Genomic DNA, 14,964 nt, shown 5'->3' with positions numbered 1-14,964 from the left:
AGGTAGTCATTTCAAAAAATGCCCGCCTGGGCCTTACCTGGGCAGGGGCTTCTGCCTTCTAGTGAACTGCCGTGCCGACTACTCTACTGAGACGAGTAAGTCACAGTCTCACTCTCAATCAAGTGGGGAGCTGCAGTCCGTGTCGTGTCCATTCCGACCGTGTTCTAGAAAATTCCAGTTCCACCACGGGTTACGCGTGGGAAGGGTCGAGTCTGCGCAGACTCGAATCCTCGGCTTCCCGCCTGCCACACCCCTTTCCCAACTCGTCACAGGGTGGGTCCCACGCCCTGTAATGAGTTGGGAAAGCTCTCCACTCTCTGATTGACGTGGAGGGTTAGCGATACCGGGCATGGACATAAAACGCCCGGGGCTAACTTAGGCTCCACGCCATCAGGGGGTGGAGACTGGGCCCTGAAGCTAGGTCTTTGCCGAGCTGATGACATCACACCCTTCAGGGTTGTGAGGTTGTCGGCCCGCCAAACACTTACGCTTCTTTGGGACCGCAAGGGGAGAGTCACGTGACGTGACTGAGTGACATACCTCCAGCCAGCCAGCAGTCGCCACAACGAACGGCCACTCACGGTCCAGGGCGGTCGCAATATAGACTCCAGTGACTTACCAGTACTAGTCTGTGACATTATTATTATTTACAAAAATAATTTTAAAATTGAGCACGCCACTTTTGGTAATGGGGGCGGAGCCCCGACGCCCTTCGGGAGAAACCGCCACTGGTCGAGTGTTGGACGATGGGTGACAATGACCTTGACTCTGCAGCTGTGAGGACCAGGCGATGCTGAGGAGAACCAGGAGCTGTGCACGAGCTGTCCCACGAAGGATGACTAGTGCTGAGGGGTCGGTGTCTGGCGGGAGCACCAACAAGTCTTGGAAAATATAACCAGCGCAGGAAGTGAAGAAGATGCAACGTCCGGACCAGCAAGGTCCAGGGGACTCACCACAAGCAGGGGAGTCAGGGTAGGCCTGAGCATTCGCGGGAGCCCAAAAGAAACAAGTTATCCTCAATTGGCCCCACAGGCCGGAGGCACTGGAGTCGCGAGAGGACCTCAAGCAGCTTACCAAAAGATGCAGGCCACGATGCACACGATGTGGTGTGGCTGAAGATTCTGGTCACTGGAGGTGCTCGAGGTTGGAGCTACTTGGAGCCCGAAGATCTTCTTGGATGGAAGCCAACAAGCCTTTGCAACTGCAAGTTTACACGGTGCACAGGGGTTCGGTTATTGCAACCCCCACCAGAGATACTGGCCTCAAACTAGATAAGAGGGCAGGGCAGGCCTCTGAAGCTGTGGAAAACCACCACCTGTGTTGCAGACCCTACGGAGTCTGGAGGAGCTCAGGATCAGCAGACCGGTCGACTTAGTTGCGATGCCTGCTAATGCAGGGGAGTGACTCCTTCCCTCCAAGGAGATTCCTTCAAGTGTCTTTAAAGCTTCACAGGCCTTGAAAAGTTCCTGTATGATGCACAGGCACAGACGAAGCAGCAGACTGGAAGGGAGACGAAGTCAGGCCCAAATGGAAGTCCAGCGACGTCCAGAATGCCCAGACTGTAGAAGAAGTGGTGTCCGATCTGAATTTTATCCCATGATGAATCCTGGGACCTACACCCAGGTAAGCCCTTAAGTACGCTAGGGAAAGGGTTGGGACGATTATGGGGACCCTCCCAGGGGAGGGCCTGGACAGGGGGGAGGTTACTCACCTGTCCTTAGGCCAGTTTCGTGCCAGAGCAGGAGCCAGCGGCTCCTAGGACTAGTTTGAACTGGACTATGCATGGGGACACCAAATGTGTCCCTCATGCAGACTGTGTCACTGACAAGCACACCCACCCTACCCCAATACACTAAATTCTGTCTGGGAGGTGGGCACACCTTCCTGAGACAGGATGCCTATTGTTCTGCCTTCCCCCTGCTCGAGCTTGGCCCAGCAGCAGGAGGACAGAATCGTTTCTCTGGCCAGCAGCAACCATTTTGTGCTGTCCGGGTCAAGAAGGCTGGTACCGGAAACACTGAGAACCTAAAAGAGGGCTCTTCCAGTGCCTGGAGTCATACCTCTTTCACCGTTTTTGGTGCAGGGGTATGATTCCAACATGTTTGATACAACATATGATAGGATTCGTTGCAGCCAAGTTTCGAGATAATCATCACGTAATTATGCGGTGCCCCTCTATATAGTATATGGCTGCTTCAATGACAACCCGGGAGAATGGACGTTGTAGTCTGTAGGAGTGTCCTGCTGGTGCAGGGGCACCCTCTCACTTAGAACCAAGCACCCTGCCTTCAGGATTACAAAGATCTGCTAGAGGGGTGACTTATAGGTTTTAAGTGAAGTGACCCTAGATATAGGAAACTAAGTGGTGCAAGCACCAACTTATACAGGCTTCAATGGCAGGACTGTAGTTCCATTTTGAATGGTATCTCATGGGTGGCTTAATACATGCTTCAGCCCATAGGAGACCTCTGAGGTACCTATGCCATGGGTATATGGGTACCATATAATAGGGCCTTATAAGTGTAGCCCAGTATCCAATCTGGGTGTACCTAAGTACTGAAAATAACAATTGAGGGAGAAAGCAGATAGACTGGGGGCCTGATTTGCTGGATTCCGGCCATAGTAGTCAAAAACCAGCATAGCACCAGGCATAAAAGTGGGGGTAACCATGCAGAAGGATCCTACCTTCCTACAGAAGAGAACTAAGGCTGATTTACACATCGTTGGGTCTAATCTGAGGTGGCATATGGGCAAAAAAACGAAGGAGTGGAATGTGGCACCAAGTAATTACCAGTAGCTTAGAATATTTAATGTATTACCCTATCACGTTCTTATTTACGTCACAATCATGTACCATATGCATTTCACTATTAATATAGCTAGCATCATACGTCAAAACACACACTGCTGTTCACACACACACTTACCCCCATACACCACCACTATTATACATAAATATATCAAGCATTGTGCACCTATATGAACATTTTGCAGTGCTCAAGACTTTCACTTCGAAAACGTTATCACCCCATTATAGAACCTTTCATATGCTTATAAACTGAATCCTTATCAACCGATAAGAGGGAGTAGAGTTTTGACTTAGTACAGTGGGATTTGGACCCAAAATGAAGGTTGCCTCTCTTTACTTAGGAATTTTATTTCTTTTTATGGAGAAGCCACTATAAACATATAATTTCCAGTGAGTAAATAAGTACCAGTACATACACTCTCATATGGCTTTCCCGTTGTGTGGAGGTGTAGGTGTGTGTGGGTATCACAGAGGAGCAAATGCTACTCTGGTGCTGTTCCTGAGTTAAGGAATGGAAATGCGCTTTCTAATTTCTTTAATACATTTTGAACCGTTTATGGAATTTGTACCAAATTTGGCTCAAGCTCAGTCAGTCCAACTATGGATTGGCATTCCACTTTTTGCACAGTTTGGTTAGGTGGTCAAACATTATTCAGAAACAAAGTCTTTGGATGTGCATACAAAATACCCATGTTCAGTTCTGCTCTCTCCTTCATCCCAAACTACTAGACCGATTTGGCCTAAAACCAAGGAAAAGGCCTCACAAGTGTCAGGATAAAATAGTTTGATTTTAGTGCACATACTTTGAGGCAGCCTCAGTGATGCGAGTTTTTGCACGTTCTAAATGACCTACAACACAACAGGACTTCATCTTATTGCAAATAAATATGTTAGGTTATGTTTGTTTGGGTATGCTTTAAATTTCCGATTATTGCTATTTGAATACAGGCATGTGACAGTATCAAAAAATTGGCTTTCACCAGAATAAAGTGTCTTGGTACTTTGTGTGTCAACCTTTACCGTGATGCAGTTCAATTTTATTACAGAACAGTTCACAAATGTGGATAATCAAATGAGCCCATCAGGGCGCATTAGGTTATGGAAAATATAGCATTTTTTATGAATATGTTGGTTTTCACTTATGTTTGTGTCTTCCTGATTCTATATCAAAACATTTAAGTGCCCTAAGTGGTTTAGAAGTATCACAGGTGTTGATAAGCATTGTAATGAATTCTAATTTCTTTCAAACCAACAGAAACATCAACTGCTGGAAAACCTGCACCAAACGAGATGCCCTCAGGAGAAGTCCTGAAAAATAATTTGCAAGTTGAATGCTTGAAAATATTGAATAACAGTTTGAACAAGCAGGAAACCCCTACACACACTGATGATGTTCAATTTGGCGTCTGCAGAGGAAGCCCCATTCAGTTTTCCGCTCACAAACGGCGACCATCCCCTAAGCAACAACTAGACTTCGGCCCTTTACTTAAGAAGACACCGCAGTGGAAATCATCCATACAAATAAAGCAAATATCCAACACAAGAGAGGAACTGTCATGCAGCGAGGTTACTGAGATGATGTCAGAGAAACTAGCTGCTGCTAAAGACCAGGCTATTTCTATACAGAGAAAAACATATGGTTGTATTGAATGGGGTAATTGGTTTGGTTGGTTAACAAAGTTGGCTGCATACCAACAAACGCATTTGAGTGTAAACCCCTTTCAGTATAAGGAATGTGACTTAGCTTTTAAACGCTTTCCACATCTGAACTTGCACCATCAAATGCCCTCATTAGACAAACATTATACCTGCAACTATTGTGGAAGGAGTTTCAGACATTTATCAAATTTTAACAGGCATCAGCAAATTCACATAGGAGAGAAACCATATTTATGTTGTGATTGCGGGAGGTCCTTTAGCATGTCATCATCTCTTTGGGCACACCAACGGACACACCTCCAAGTGAAACTGTATACCTGTATAGTATGTCGAGATCACTTCAGTGATTTGTTAGCCTTAGCCCAGCACCAGTTGATACATGCAAGGAAGAAATTATTTGCATGTAGTAAATGCGGCCGTAGTTTGATCATTTCAGGATCTCCAAAAAAGCACCAGCAAATCATCTTAAAAGATAACTTGTTTACACGCAGCAAAGGAGGGAATTCTTTTAATTTTCATTTAGATTTTACAAAGCCTCCAGGATACCATGAATTTGATACTAAAATGGCCGGTGCGCATCACTGTACAAAATGTAGAAAAACGTGTGAAAGTAGATTTGCTTTGATAAAACACCAGGTAGTTCATACAAGAACAAAACAGTTCCTTTGTTCTCTATGCAGGAAGATATTCTTATGCTACTCCTCTTTAGCAGTGCACAAGCAAATCCATTTAGGATTCAAACCTTACAAATGTGCTGAATGCGGTAAGGCTTTTGTCAGGTCATCCTATCTAATCATGCATCGGAAAATACATCAGAGATTGCAGATAACATGCAAAAAATGTGGAAAGGGTTTCAGGGGATTGATATCCTTAAGAAGGCACAGAGAAAGTCACAAAGGACTTAATTATGGAGAGTTAACCAAATGTGTGAAAGAAAACATCAATAGAACTGCTTTCTTGCCTTCTTTATCCCAACATGCTACACACATAAGTCTAGCCCAGCGTAGAGAAACTAAATCAGGAGACCAAGTTAAATCCATCACTTATGATGAGTGTGGAAAGATGCACCACCGAGTACATGAAAAGCAGAGTAATCCATGCAGTGAATGTAGGAAGAATTATCGATTATTCTCTTCCTTCATGAAACAAAAATTTGTGTACTTGAGATCAAAACTTGACACATGTGCCTACTTTCAAAAAAGATTAATGGGATGTCCAGCCCAAACACAGCACCTGCAGGCAGAGGTAAAGGAGAAACCGAATGCTCGTGATGAAGGTGGGAAAAATGCTAATCGGGCTGTGAGCACCAGCAGAAGTCTGCAAAGACGTATAGAGAAACAACCAATTACCAGTAATGATGGCAGACACCGTCTTAATCACTATTCTAATATTAAGGTATTTAAACATTCTTCCAGGCCTGAGAAACCATCAGTAATTAGGTACAAATGTAAAGATTGTAGGAGGACCTTTCGATGTAGATCTGTTTTGGTACAACATAGGAAAATACACAAAACAGGAAAACTTTCCAAATGTCTTCAGTGTGGAAAAATGTTAAGTTGGCAGTCCAACGTTCAAGTACACTTACAAACACATAGAGGAAGGAAGCCATACAAATGTAATGAGTGTTGTATGACGGTCATCAGTTCAACCCATCGAAATGTATACCGACAAGCACACACTGGGGAGACATCATATAAATGCAAACAATGTGGGAAAACCTTTAGACTGTCTCCCCCAACCAAACCCATGCAAACTCACCATGAGGAACACTTATGCAATGAATGTGAAAAATCACTAATGTTATCCACTTTGACCACAGGCAACCTAAAACACAAAAAAGCTGATTTAGAGAAGGAAACCCAGCATAAAGATTTTTCTTCTCGAAAACCAACCTTTTTTTGTAAACAATGTGGAAAGAATTTCAAGCATTCAGTACATCTGGTAAGTCACAAACAAATGCACTTGAGAAAAACACGCTACCCATGCATCGAATGCGGAAAGAGTTTTACCCGATCAACATCTTTGGTAACACACCAACGAATACATACTGGAGAGAAACCTTATGCATGCAGTGAATGTGGAAAGAGATTCACAGATTTATCCGGCCATTTGAGACATAAGCGGGTTCACACTGGAGAGAAACCCTATTCTTGTGATGAATGTGGGAAGAATTTTAAGCAGTCATCAAGTATAGTACACCATAAACATAAACACAACAAAGAAAGAAGTTATACTTGCAAACATTGTGGGAAACATTTCATTCATGAAACAAGTTTAAGAAAACATGAGGGATTCCACATGTCACATAAAATGTTGCAGAAAAAGAATACATTGAAACACTCTAAAAGTAAAATTGTATATAGGTCGGATTTGGTCAAAAACTTCCAATCGCATAGGAGATATAAAGTGAAAAACAATAACAATGGGCTCCTGGCAGGCATTGACCCTGAGACGAAAAAGCTACACATATGCACTGTCTGTGGAAAGTCTCTTAGCTGGCAAACAAACCTTACAGCGCATATGAGAATACACACCGGTGAGAAACCATATCAGTGTGAAGAATGTGGAAGGGCTTTCATTAGTTCTACACACCTGACTCTGCACCGCCGCACACACACAGGTGAGAAACCATACAAATGTAATGACTGCAGCATGTGTTTCACCCAGTCTTCAAGCTTAAGCAAACACCGGCGAACTCACACTGGAGAGAAACCATACTTGTGCAGTGAATGTGGAAAGACATTCACTTCCTCATCTGCCCTTTGGTCCCATCAGCGCAGACACAAAAAAGAGAAATCTTTTACTTGTAACGATTGTGGAAAGAATTTCAAGCGCTCTTCACAACTTGAGAAACATCAGCGCATACATTCTAGAAAAAAATCTCTTCCAAGCTACCAACAAAGCGAGACTGGAGGCAAAAGGTACACCTGTAAGGATTGTGGCATGGGTTTCAACCGCAGATCACACATGATCATGCACCAGCGAGTACACACAGGAGAGAAACCATATATATGTGATATATGTGGTAAGTGTTTTAGCCAGTCATCCAGCCTCAACAAGCACAGACATATACACACTGATAAGAAGCCACACACATGCAATGAGTGCGGAAAGAGTTTTAGCCAAGCAGTTTCACTAACTACTCATCAGCAAACTCACAGTGGGGAGAAAATTTATCAGTGTTGTGAATGCGGGAAATGTTTCAGTGAGGTGTCTGATCTCTTAGACCATGAAGAAATCCACTCTGAAAAACATACATACGAATGTACGAAATGTGACAAGACATTTGAAAACAGCCTATCCTTTGAGGTGCACAAAAAAAGTCACACAGAAGAAAAAATGACTGGTGCTAACAGTGCCAGTGGTAAGAGTGTTATCCAGATATCTGCCAGCGCTGACCCTCAGGAAAATCCCACAGGGCAGATGTTATATCCTTGCAATGAATGCACAAAACGTTTTCATTTGTTGTCAAATTTAACAGCACATCGGCAAATACATAGGAGGGAAAAACCTTACAAATGTGATGAGTGTGATTTGACTTTTAGTCAGTTATCACAACTAAACTCTCATCAGCGAACACACAAAGGAGCAAAATCTTATACATGTGACGAGTGTTCAAAGTGCTTCACCCAGTCATCATCATTAATTCGACATCAGCGAATACACACTGGTGAAAAACCTTACAAATGCGGGGAATGTGAGAAGAGTTTTTGCAGACTACCTACCTTGATTTCACACCAGCGTGTTCATACAGGAGAAAAAACATATAAATGCACTGAATGTGGGGAGCGCTTTAGCCAGAACTCAACATTTTTAAGACATCAGAAAACTCATGCAGATGGAAGTATTTACAGATGTAATGAATGTAGGAGGATATTCAAATACATGTCAACTTTGAAAATTCACCAAAGGACTCACACAGCGACAGATCTTTGCATTAACAGTGACAATGATGTCAGTGTTCACAAGGTATCTGCCTTAGTGGTTAACAAGCAAACTTGCAGTGATGATAAACCATTTGCGTGTACGGAATGTGGAAAACGTTTCATTTGGTCATCAAACTTGGCTGCTCATCAACGAATACACACAGGAGAGAAGCCCTACAAATGCAATGTATGTGACATGGCTTTTGGACGACTATCACATTTAAACATGCACACAAGAAAACACACAGGTGAGAAACCGTATGCATGCAATGAATGTGAGAGGACGTTTGGCCAATCGCAAACCCTTGCCAGACATCTTCAAATACATACAGGGGAAAAACCGTACACTTGCAGTGAGTGTGGGAAGAGGTTTAGCCGATCATCATCCCTGTATGTTCATCAGCGCATACATGCAAGAGAAAAAGTGTTTAAGTGCAATCAATGTGATGCAAGTTTTAGTCAGTCATCAGCCTTGGTCACACACCAGCAGACACATAAGGAGAAACCTTATGCATGCAATGAATGTGATGCACGTTTTAATCAGATCTCAAATCTTCAGATTCACCAGAAAACCCACACAGCCGGTTATTCATACAAATGTAAGGAATGTAATAAGGTCTTTAAGTACAGCTCATCACTGCGCATGCATGAGAGAACCCACAAGAACAAGAAATTATGCATGGACAATAATAATGAGGGAAGCATAAATAACTCTGCAACCTTCAAAAAAGACCCACAAACTGATACAGTAGAAAGAACATACACATGTTCTGAATGCATGAAAAGCTTTGCACGCTTATCAATGTTAAACAAACATAAAGCATGTCACACTAGAGAGAAACAATACGTATGCCAAGAATGTGGTAAAGAATTTCATTGGTCGTCCTCGCTAGTTGCACACCAACGTATACACTCAGGAGAAAAGCCACACAAGTGCAGTGAATGTGATATGGCTTTCAAAAGTGCATCACACCTGACCATGCACCGCCGAACACACACAGGTGAGAAGCCTTACACATGCTTTGACTGTGGGAAGAGTTTCACTCAATCCTCAACTCTAGGTAAACATCAGCGGATTCACACAGGAGAGAAATCCAGTCTATGCAGTGAATGTGGAAAGAGTTTTAGTCGATTATCATCCTTAATCCGACATCTGGAAACGCACTCTAGAGAGGCCACAACCTGTTCAAACAAAGTCTATCAGAAAAAAGTTGCTGTTTCTGAGAATTCCAGGTAGAGCATACAATGAAGTCATTTGGTTCCATAAGATGAAATGACATTCTGTTTGCAAATCAAATGAAGATGTGACTGCTCCAGATGACCAAGCAGGTTATTTCATGACTACTGGGGATCAGGACCCAGGAGGAGCAAAGAATCTAATATCAAGAAAAAGTCATCAAACCCATGCTTGATACTAGATGAAATTGGAGGAAAAACATTGATAATAATGCAGTGTAAGAATATAGATTTTGGGCAGGAGAGGGGACATACAAATACATTTTGGAGGTGGAGAAAGCTGTGACAAAACAGAAAATAGATTTGAATATATATAGTACCTGATATTCATCACGTTTCAGTTTTATGCTACAGTTTTGTAATACAAAGCCATATTGCACCCCACGAGCAGTGTGTTAGTTGTGCTTTACGTAATTTAACTGTGCCCTCATGTCTGCCATTGTTGACCTGGCTGCAGATATTCAATTTAAATATGGAAAGATTCAAACATATGGATGCAATTTCATAATTGAACAAGCTTGCACACGACTGAATAGTTAACATTGCTAAATATTGTCGAATCACCAGGAAACTACTGTTCCTGCCAAAAGAGAAACAAACAGGTTTCAAAATCTAAATAAATATAAGGACCCTAGAAAGTATGATGGAATATAAAGGGGCATGAGCAAGAGTAGCTTAGAAATTGGAACTAAAATCTGCAGATAGGTTGAAATGGCAAGCCATTATAGCAGCTCTACAAAATTGCTCACTGCAAATCTGAGGGAAAAAAAGCCATAGAATGCTACCACTTGTAACTGGAGAAGATCAAATAGTTTCTGCCTTCCTTTGGTGTACTCAAAGGAGACCAACAGAACACAGAAAAAAGCCTCATACTTATCGACAAGATCTTAAGCTCCACTTTTGAAGCGGTGCATTTATATCGGATGCTTACTGTGTACACCTGTGACAGCGCATTCGATTAGGTTTAGTACAAGACACTATCTTATATGCCACAATATAATTTATATTCCTTCTGTAGTTTGTATGCCAAATCTAAACCCAGCTTAAAAATGAAGAAATACGTGTTACAAAATTGAAAGTTAAATGCTGTTCGCGCTACTTCCCACTGGAAAGTCGGCATCCATTAGGAACCATGGAAGTGTGTGCTAACAATGACTCCTCAACCAAAAGTAGGACCATACGATAGGCTTGCACTGAAAATATGCTGCCCAGAATGACAATGTAGTCCTATTCACCTCGACAGATGCTGTAACTGTTAAAATTCTTCCACAACTTGTATAAAATACTAACATGGTTTTTAAGGTCTGCACAATTTCTATACGTCGATGCACTTTATAGAAAGTGTGTTAACCTACCTATCAAGTGACAAATGATTAGGAGATTATACTTTCCATTGAAACAGTAAACACAAGAATGAAATACATATTGGAAATGGCCATTGATCCGGCCTGAATATTGCTGAAGTGATGCGTTTAGACCTAAAGGACTGACATCATGGTTTGTGCGTTATGAACATTCATCTACAGATAAATTGCATGAGAAGTAAACACTCAGAGCTCAACTGGTTCACCTAGTTTATCTGGTAGCGCTCACTTAATTCCAGTTTTCTCAGCAGTCGATACATTTTAGCAGTTATGGTGATTTTTGTTTGAGTAACCTTCTACAGATTCTGTTAACTTAATCTACCAGACAGTAGCAAAACAAAATTCATATCAAGCAAGGAACTGGATACCCCTAACGTGATCAACCGATTCTATTTGTTATGCATCTTGTGCTAATTTGTCTCAATCAGCCAGCTTAGTTCACATTTCTTTGTTACCTTCCTTGCTCTGTTCCACATTAATTTTTAACGGAATATAATGAAGTGCACGTCTTTTTTTTATCATTCTTAAGTCAAAAGTCACCCTAAGGGTGACATTGCGGCACTCTTTTATCCGAAAGTGTGAAGTAAATTGTAGCCCACGTGTAAGCTCAGCTTTGTGAGCGCACAGGTTTCAATCCTGACTAAAAGGTAGTAAAGATGTTTGTTTCTTGTTCCGCTGACTGCTGCCTAAATCCTCCAGTTCAGATATTAGACTCATTTATACAAACTAGCAGGCCTAAATCACTCTAGCTTCTTATTTCCATCCGAATGCCCTAAGGCAAGTATTACACTTTATACGCTTTTCTGTGAAAACTGTAGCCAAGAAATTGGACTATAACGGACAAAATAGTTAAAATAGGGGAGCTCTTTCTGTTCTGGATGGGAACTCATCCGTTTAAGAATGCTTCTCATACACCATGTTTTGTCTCTCTAATTGTATGCAGCAGGTAATGATTCTTTGTGTTTTCTAAGTGTTTTGTAACTGGTTTACAGTATGAAAACGTTTGGAGTAATTTGAACTTATATTTGTGTGTGGTGGGTTTAGAGGACTATAACTTTCAGTTTCAAATTCAATTACTGTTTTGTACTATTAATGTATTTTATTGATAAGAAGGCCAACAATATTACATTTCAATTCCATACAAACCATTTAAAATACCATAATAATAGTACATGTTTAAATTGTCCATGAAAAATGAATATACATTCAAAAATTGTTTTAAAAACTGTAACAACCAGTTATATAGGTGGTGTACAAATGAAATTTATGGCATCCTGAGTACCGGTCACTTCATTACGCAGAAACTTTTAAAAAATATAAGTAAAACTGATGTAATAGACTTAATTTGTAAATTTGTTAAGTAATGACTCAATAGATTCTCTTTCTCATGCCTGCCTTATATTTCCGATAGCTGCCAACAACAGGATTAACTAAAACCAAGTTGAACTTTCGTAGGATGAGCTATGGAAGTACATAAAAAGAGAGCCATTCTTCAGCCGGAAGAGCTTGAAGACCACTCAGTTTAGAGTGTTGAGTTATGCCACCATCGTCTCTCACTCTCCTTAACACGTTTATACACACACGTTTATACAAGAGCTCCAATAGTGAAACTTCTGCACAGGCTCCTTTCAACAAATTAACATTTATGAGTCTACTCCATTCTTTTAACTGAAAATGAATGTTGTTGTCACTGTTCAGAATAGTGAATGTTTCTCTTTGTTTTCTCAATACTACAAATGCCACTTCTGTTGACAAGGAGGACTTTTAATTTGATCCAGATACAATTCATCACCCCATATAATTATAATTGAACTATCTTACCATTAAATGACATCTTGCTCTCCTTTCTGCCATCTCTCTGTTTATGCCTCTTTACCCGTTTTGTCTTTCGTTTCTCTCTTTTCTGAACCTGTTTGCTCTGTGTTCCTCTTTGCTCTGCTCTGTTACTCTTGTTTTTTTTTACCTCTTTGCTATCATTTCTGCTCTTTGTTTTGATCCTCCTCACTGCCTTGTGCCTCTTTTTGTGCCTTTTCTTTATCCCATAGCCCTTTGCCTATGCCCTTTGTTTGTGCCATTTTTCTTTTGGACTCCCCTTTGTTTTTCCACTTTCTCCTTTCCCCAGCCCTCTTGTTTTCCTGCTTTCCTGCTTCCTTTGCCCCTCACAGCCCTGCCCACTGTCCCCTGCGCTCCTTCTTCCTCCCAGGACCTACTTAGTGGTGACCGCCGCGCGGACCTGCCATCAAGCCACTACTAGCCTCATAGGACATACCTGCGCCCGTACCCATGTCCAGGCAAAGTCGTTTCGCCCCTGGCTCCAGCGCCTTGATGCTTCTGCCACATACTTTCCCTGTTAGTTTCTCTTTTTCTCTCTCTCTCTCTCTCTCTGTCTCTTCTTTCTCTTCACCCAGTCATTGATATTTTGCTCTGCTTTGTGCCATTTCTCTGTTTTGTGCCTCTTTTTTCCAATTTGTGGCCTCTGTTTTGATCTTCTTTGCTCTGTTTGCGCCTCTTGTTTTGTGCCTTTTCTCTGCCCCATAACCCTATGTGTCATTTCCTTTTGGCACTGCCCTTCGTTTTCCCGCACTTTTCCTAAACTCCTTATCTTTTTAGTGTTCTCCCGCTTCCCTCTCCTCCCCCAGGACCTTCTTATTGGGGACCGCAGAGAAGACTTACCAGGCACCAAAGGCAAACCTTTCTGCACCCATCTGCGGCTGGACTGCAACCAATGCCAGGAACCCTGGTCCTTTCTCTCACTAGAAGTATTCCACCGCGCTCCTCCATGCCCTCCGCCCGACCACTGCTCCCCAAGCTGCTGCTGCACTGCACCACAACACACAGGCCCCTTTCTCCTGCTGCAAGTTCTCTTGCAGTCAACCTTACCGATCTCTCTCTCTCTACTCTCACACCAATCGCACCCACAACCCCAAAGAACCCACTCTGGTCACCTAGACAGAACACGCCCTAGTCAAGTGCAGCATACCCACCTCTTTCCAACACACATGAACAACTGCCAGATGTGCCCACCATAACTGGAACAATGTCTGGGACAAGGGCTGGTCCACTGCCCTTAACATCCTCCGACCAGAAAAAAGCAACAGACTCCACTAAGACATCAAACACTTCATCACCTGGATCACCTCCTGGGCTGACAACCTGGCATCTCTCAAACACAACAGCACAACGAGATCAGGCCCCAAGTCAACTGATACATGGAAGGGCTCAGCCTGATGAAGTGCTACTTCAAAAAGCTTGAGGGCCGATGGGGAATGAGAAAGGATAATGCACTTTCAAGTCTGCCCTGAATCACTACCACCAATTGATCCAGATGACAAAACGCATTGCCTTGGCGGACTGCCTTGACACCAGCACCAACAGAAGCAAGGAAATCTTCACCACCGCCTCCCACAGGATCTATTCTTCAATCTTTCCCTCTTGTTCAGCAACAAAATCACCACCATATACAGCAACTTCACCCGGCTACCGGACATGACAGGCCTTGCAAATCGACTCCCGATCTAATCCGAAGAACCTAGACTAACCACATGGCATGCAATTTACCTAAAGAAGACTGCCGCTATCATGAAGTCCATTTACTCACAGTTCCATCTGGACCTTTCTCCCCACCACGCCTACTCCAGAGGAGTTCTACCCATTAGCGCCATGCTCACACCCATCCTGAACCCCTCCATCGTGTCCGCAACCTTCCTAGGTGCTTGGAAGCACGCAGCAGTCCTCCTCCTGCTGAAGAAACCCTCTGAGGACCCCTCGAAGCTTGTCTGCTACAGACCCTGTTCGGTACCTAGCTAGGGTACTGAAGAAAATCAACAGACTCCTCATCGAATACCTTAACAAACATCAACTCCACAGTACCACTCAGTCTGGATTCAAGCCCAATCACAGCATGGAGAACTACCCTTATCACCTCCACGAATGACATTCACATGATCCTAGTCAGTAAAGACAGGGTAGT

General features: G+C 42.7%; 1 protein-coding gene across 1 annotated transcript in view; it reads left to right on the top strand.

The window, feature by feature from the left end:
• Positions 1 to 12,337, top strand: part of LOC146855854 (uncharacterized) — a 68,026-nt gene extending 55,689 nt beyond the window's left edge. The window contains exon 4 of the mRNA XM_085653796.1: positions 4,065 to 12,337. Within this exon, the coding sequence (XP_085509922.1) occupies positions 4,065 to 9,631 (5,567 nt within the window). The 3' untranslated portion in view covers positions 9,632 to 12,337. The remainder of the gene's footprint in view (positions 1 to 4,064) is intronic.
• The last annotated feature ends 2,627 nt before the right edge of the window (positions 12,338 to 14,964 follow it).

Source organism: Triturus cristatus, chromosome 4_1, assembly GCF_964204655.1.
Source record: "Triturus cristatus chromosome 4_1, aTriCri1.1, whole genome shotgun sequence".
Classification (NCBI taxonomy): domain Eukaryota; kingdom Metazoa; phylum Chordata; class Amphibia; order Caudata; family Salamandridae; genus Triturus; species Triturus cristatus.
This window is presented reverse-complemented; position numbering and strand designations above follow the sequence as displayed.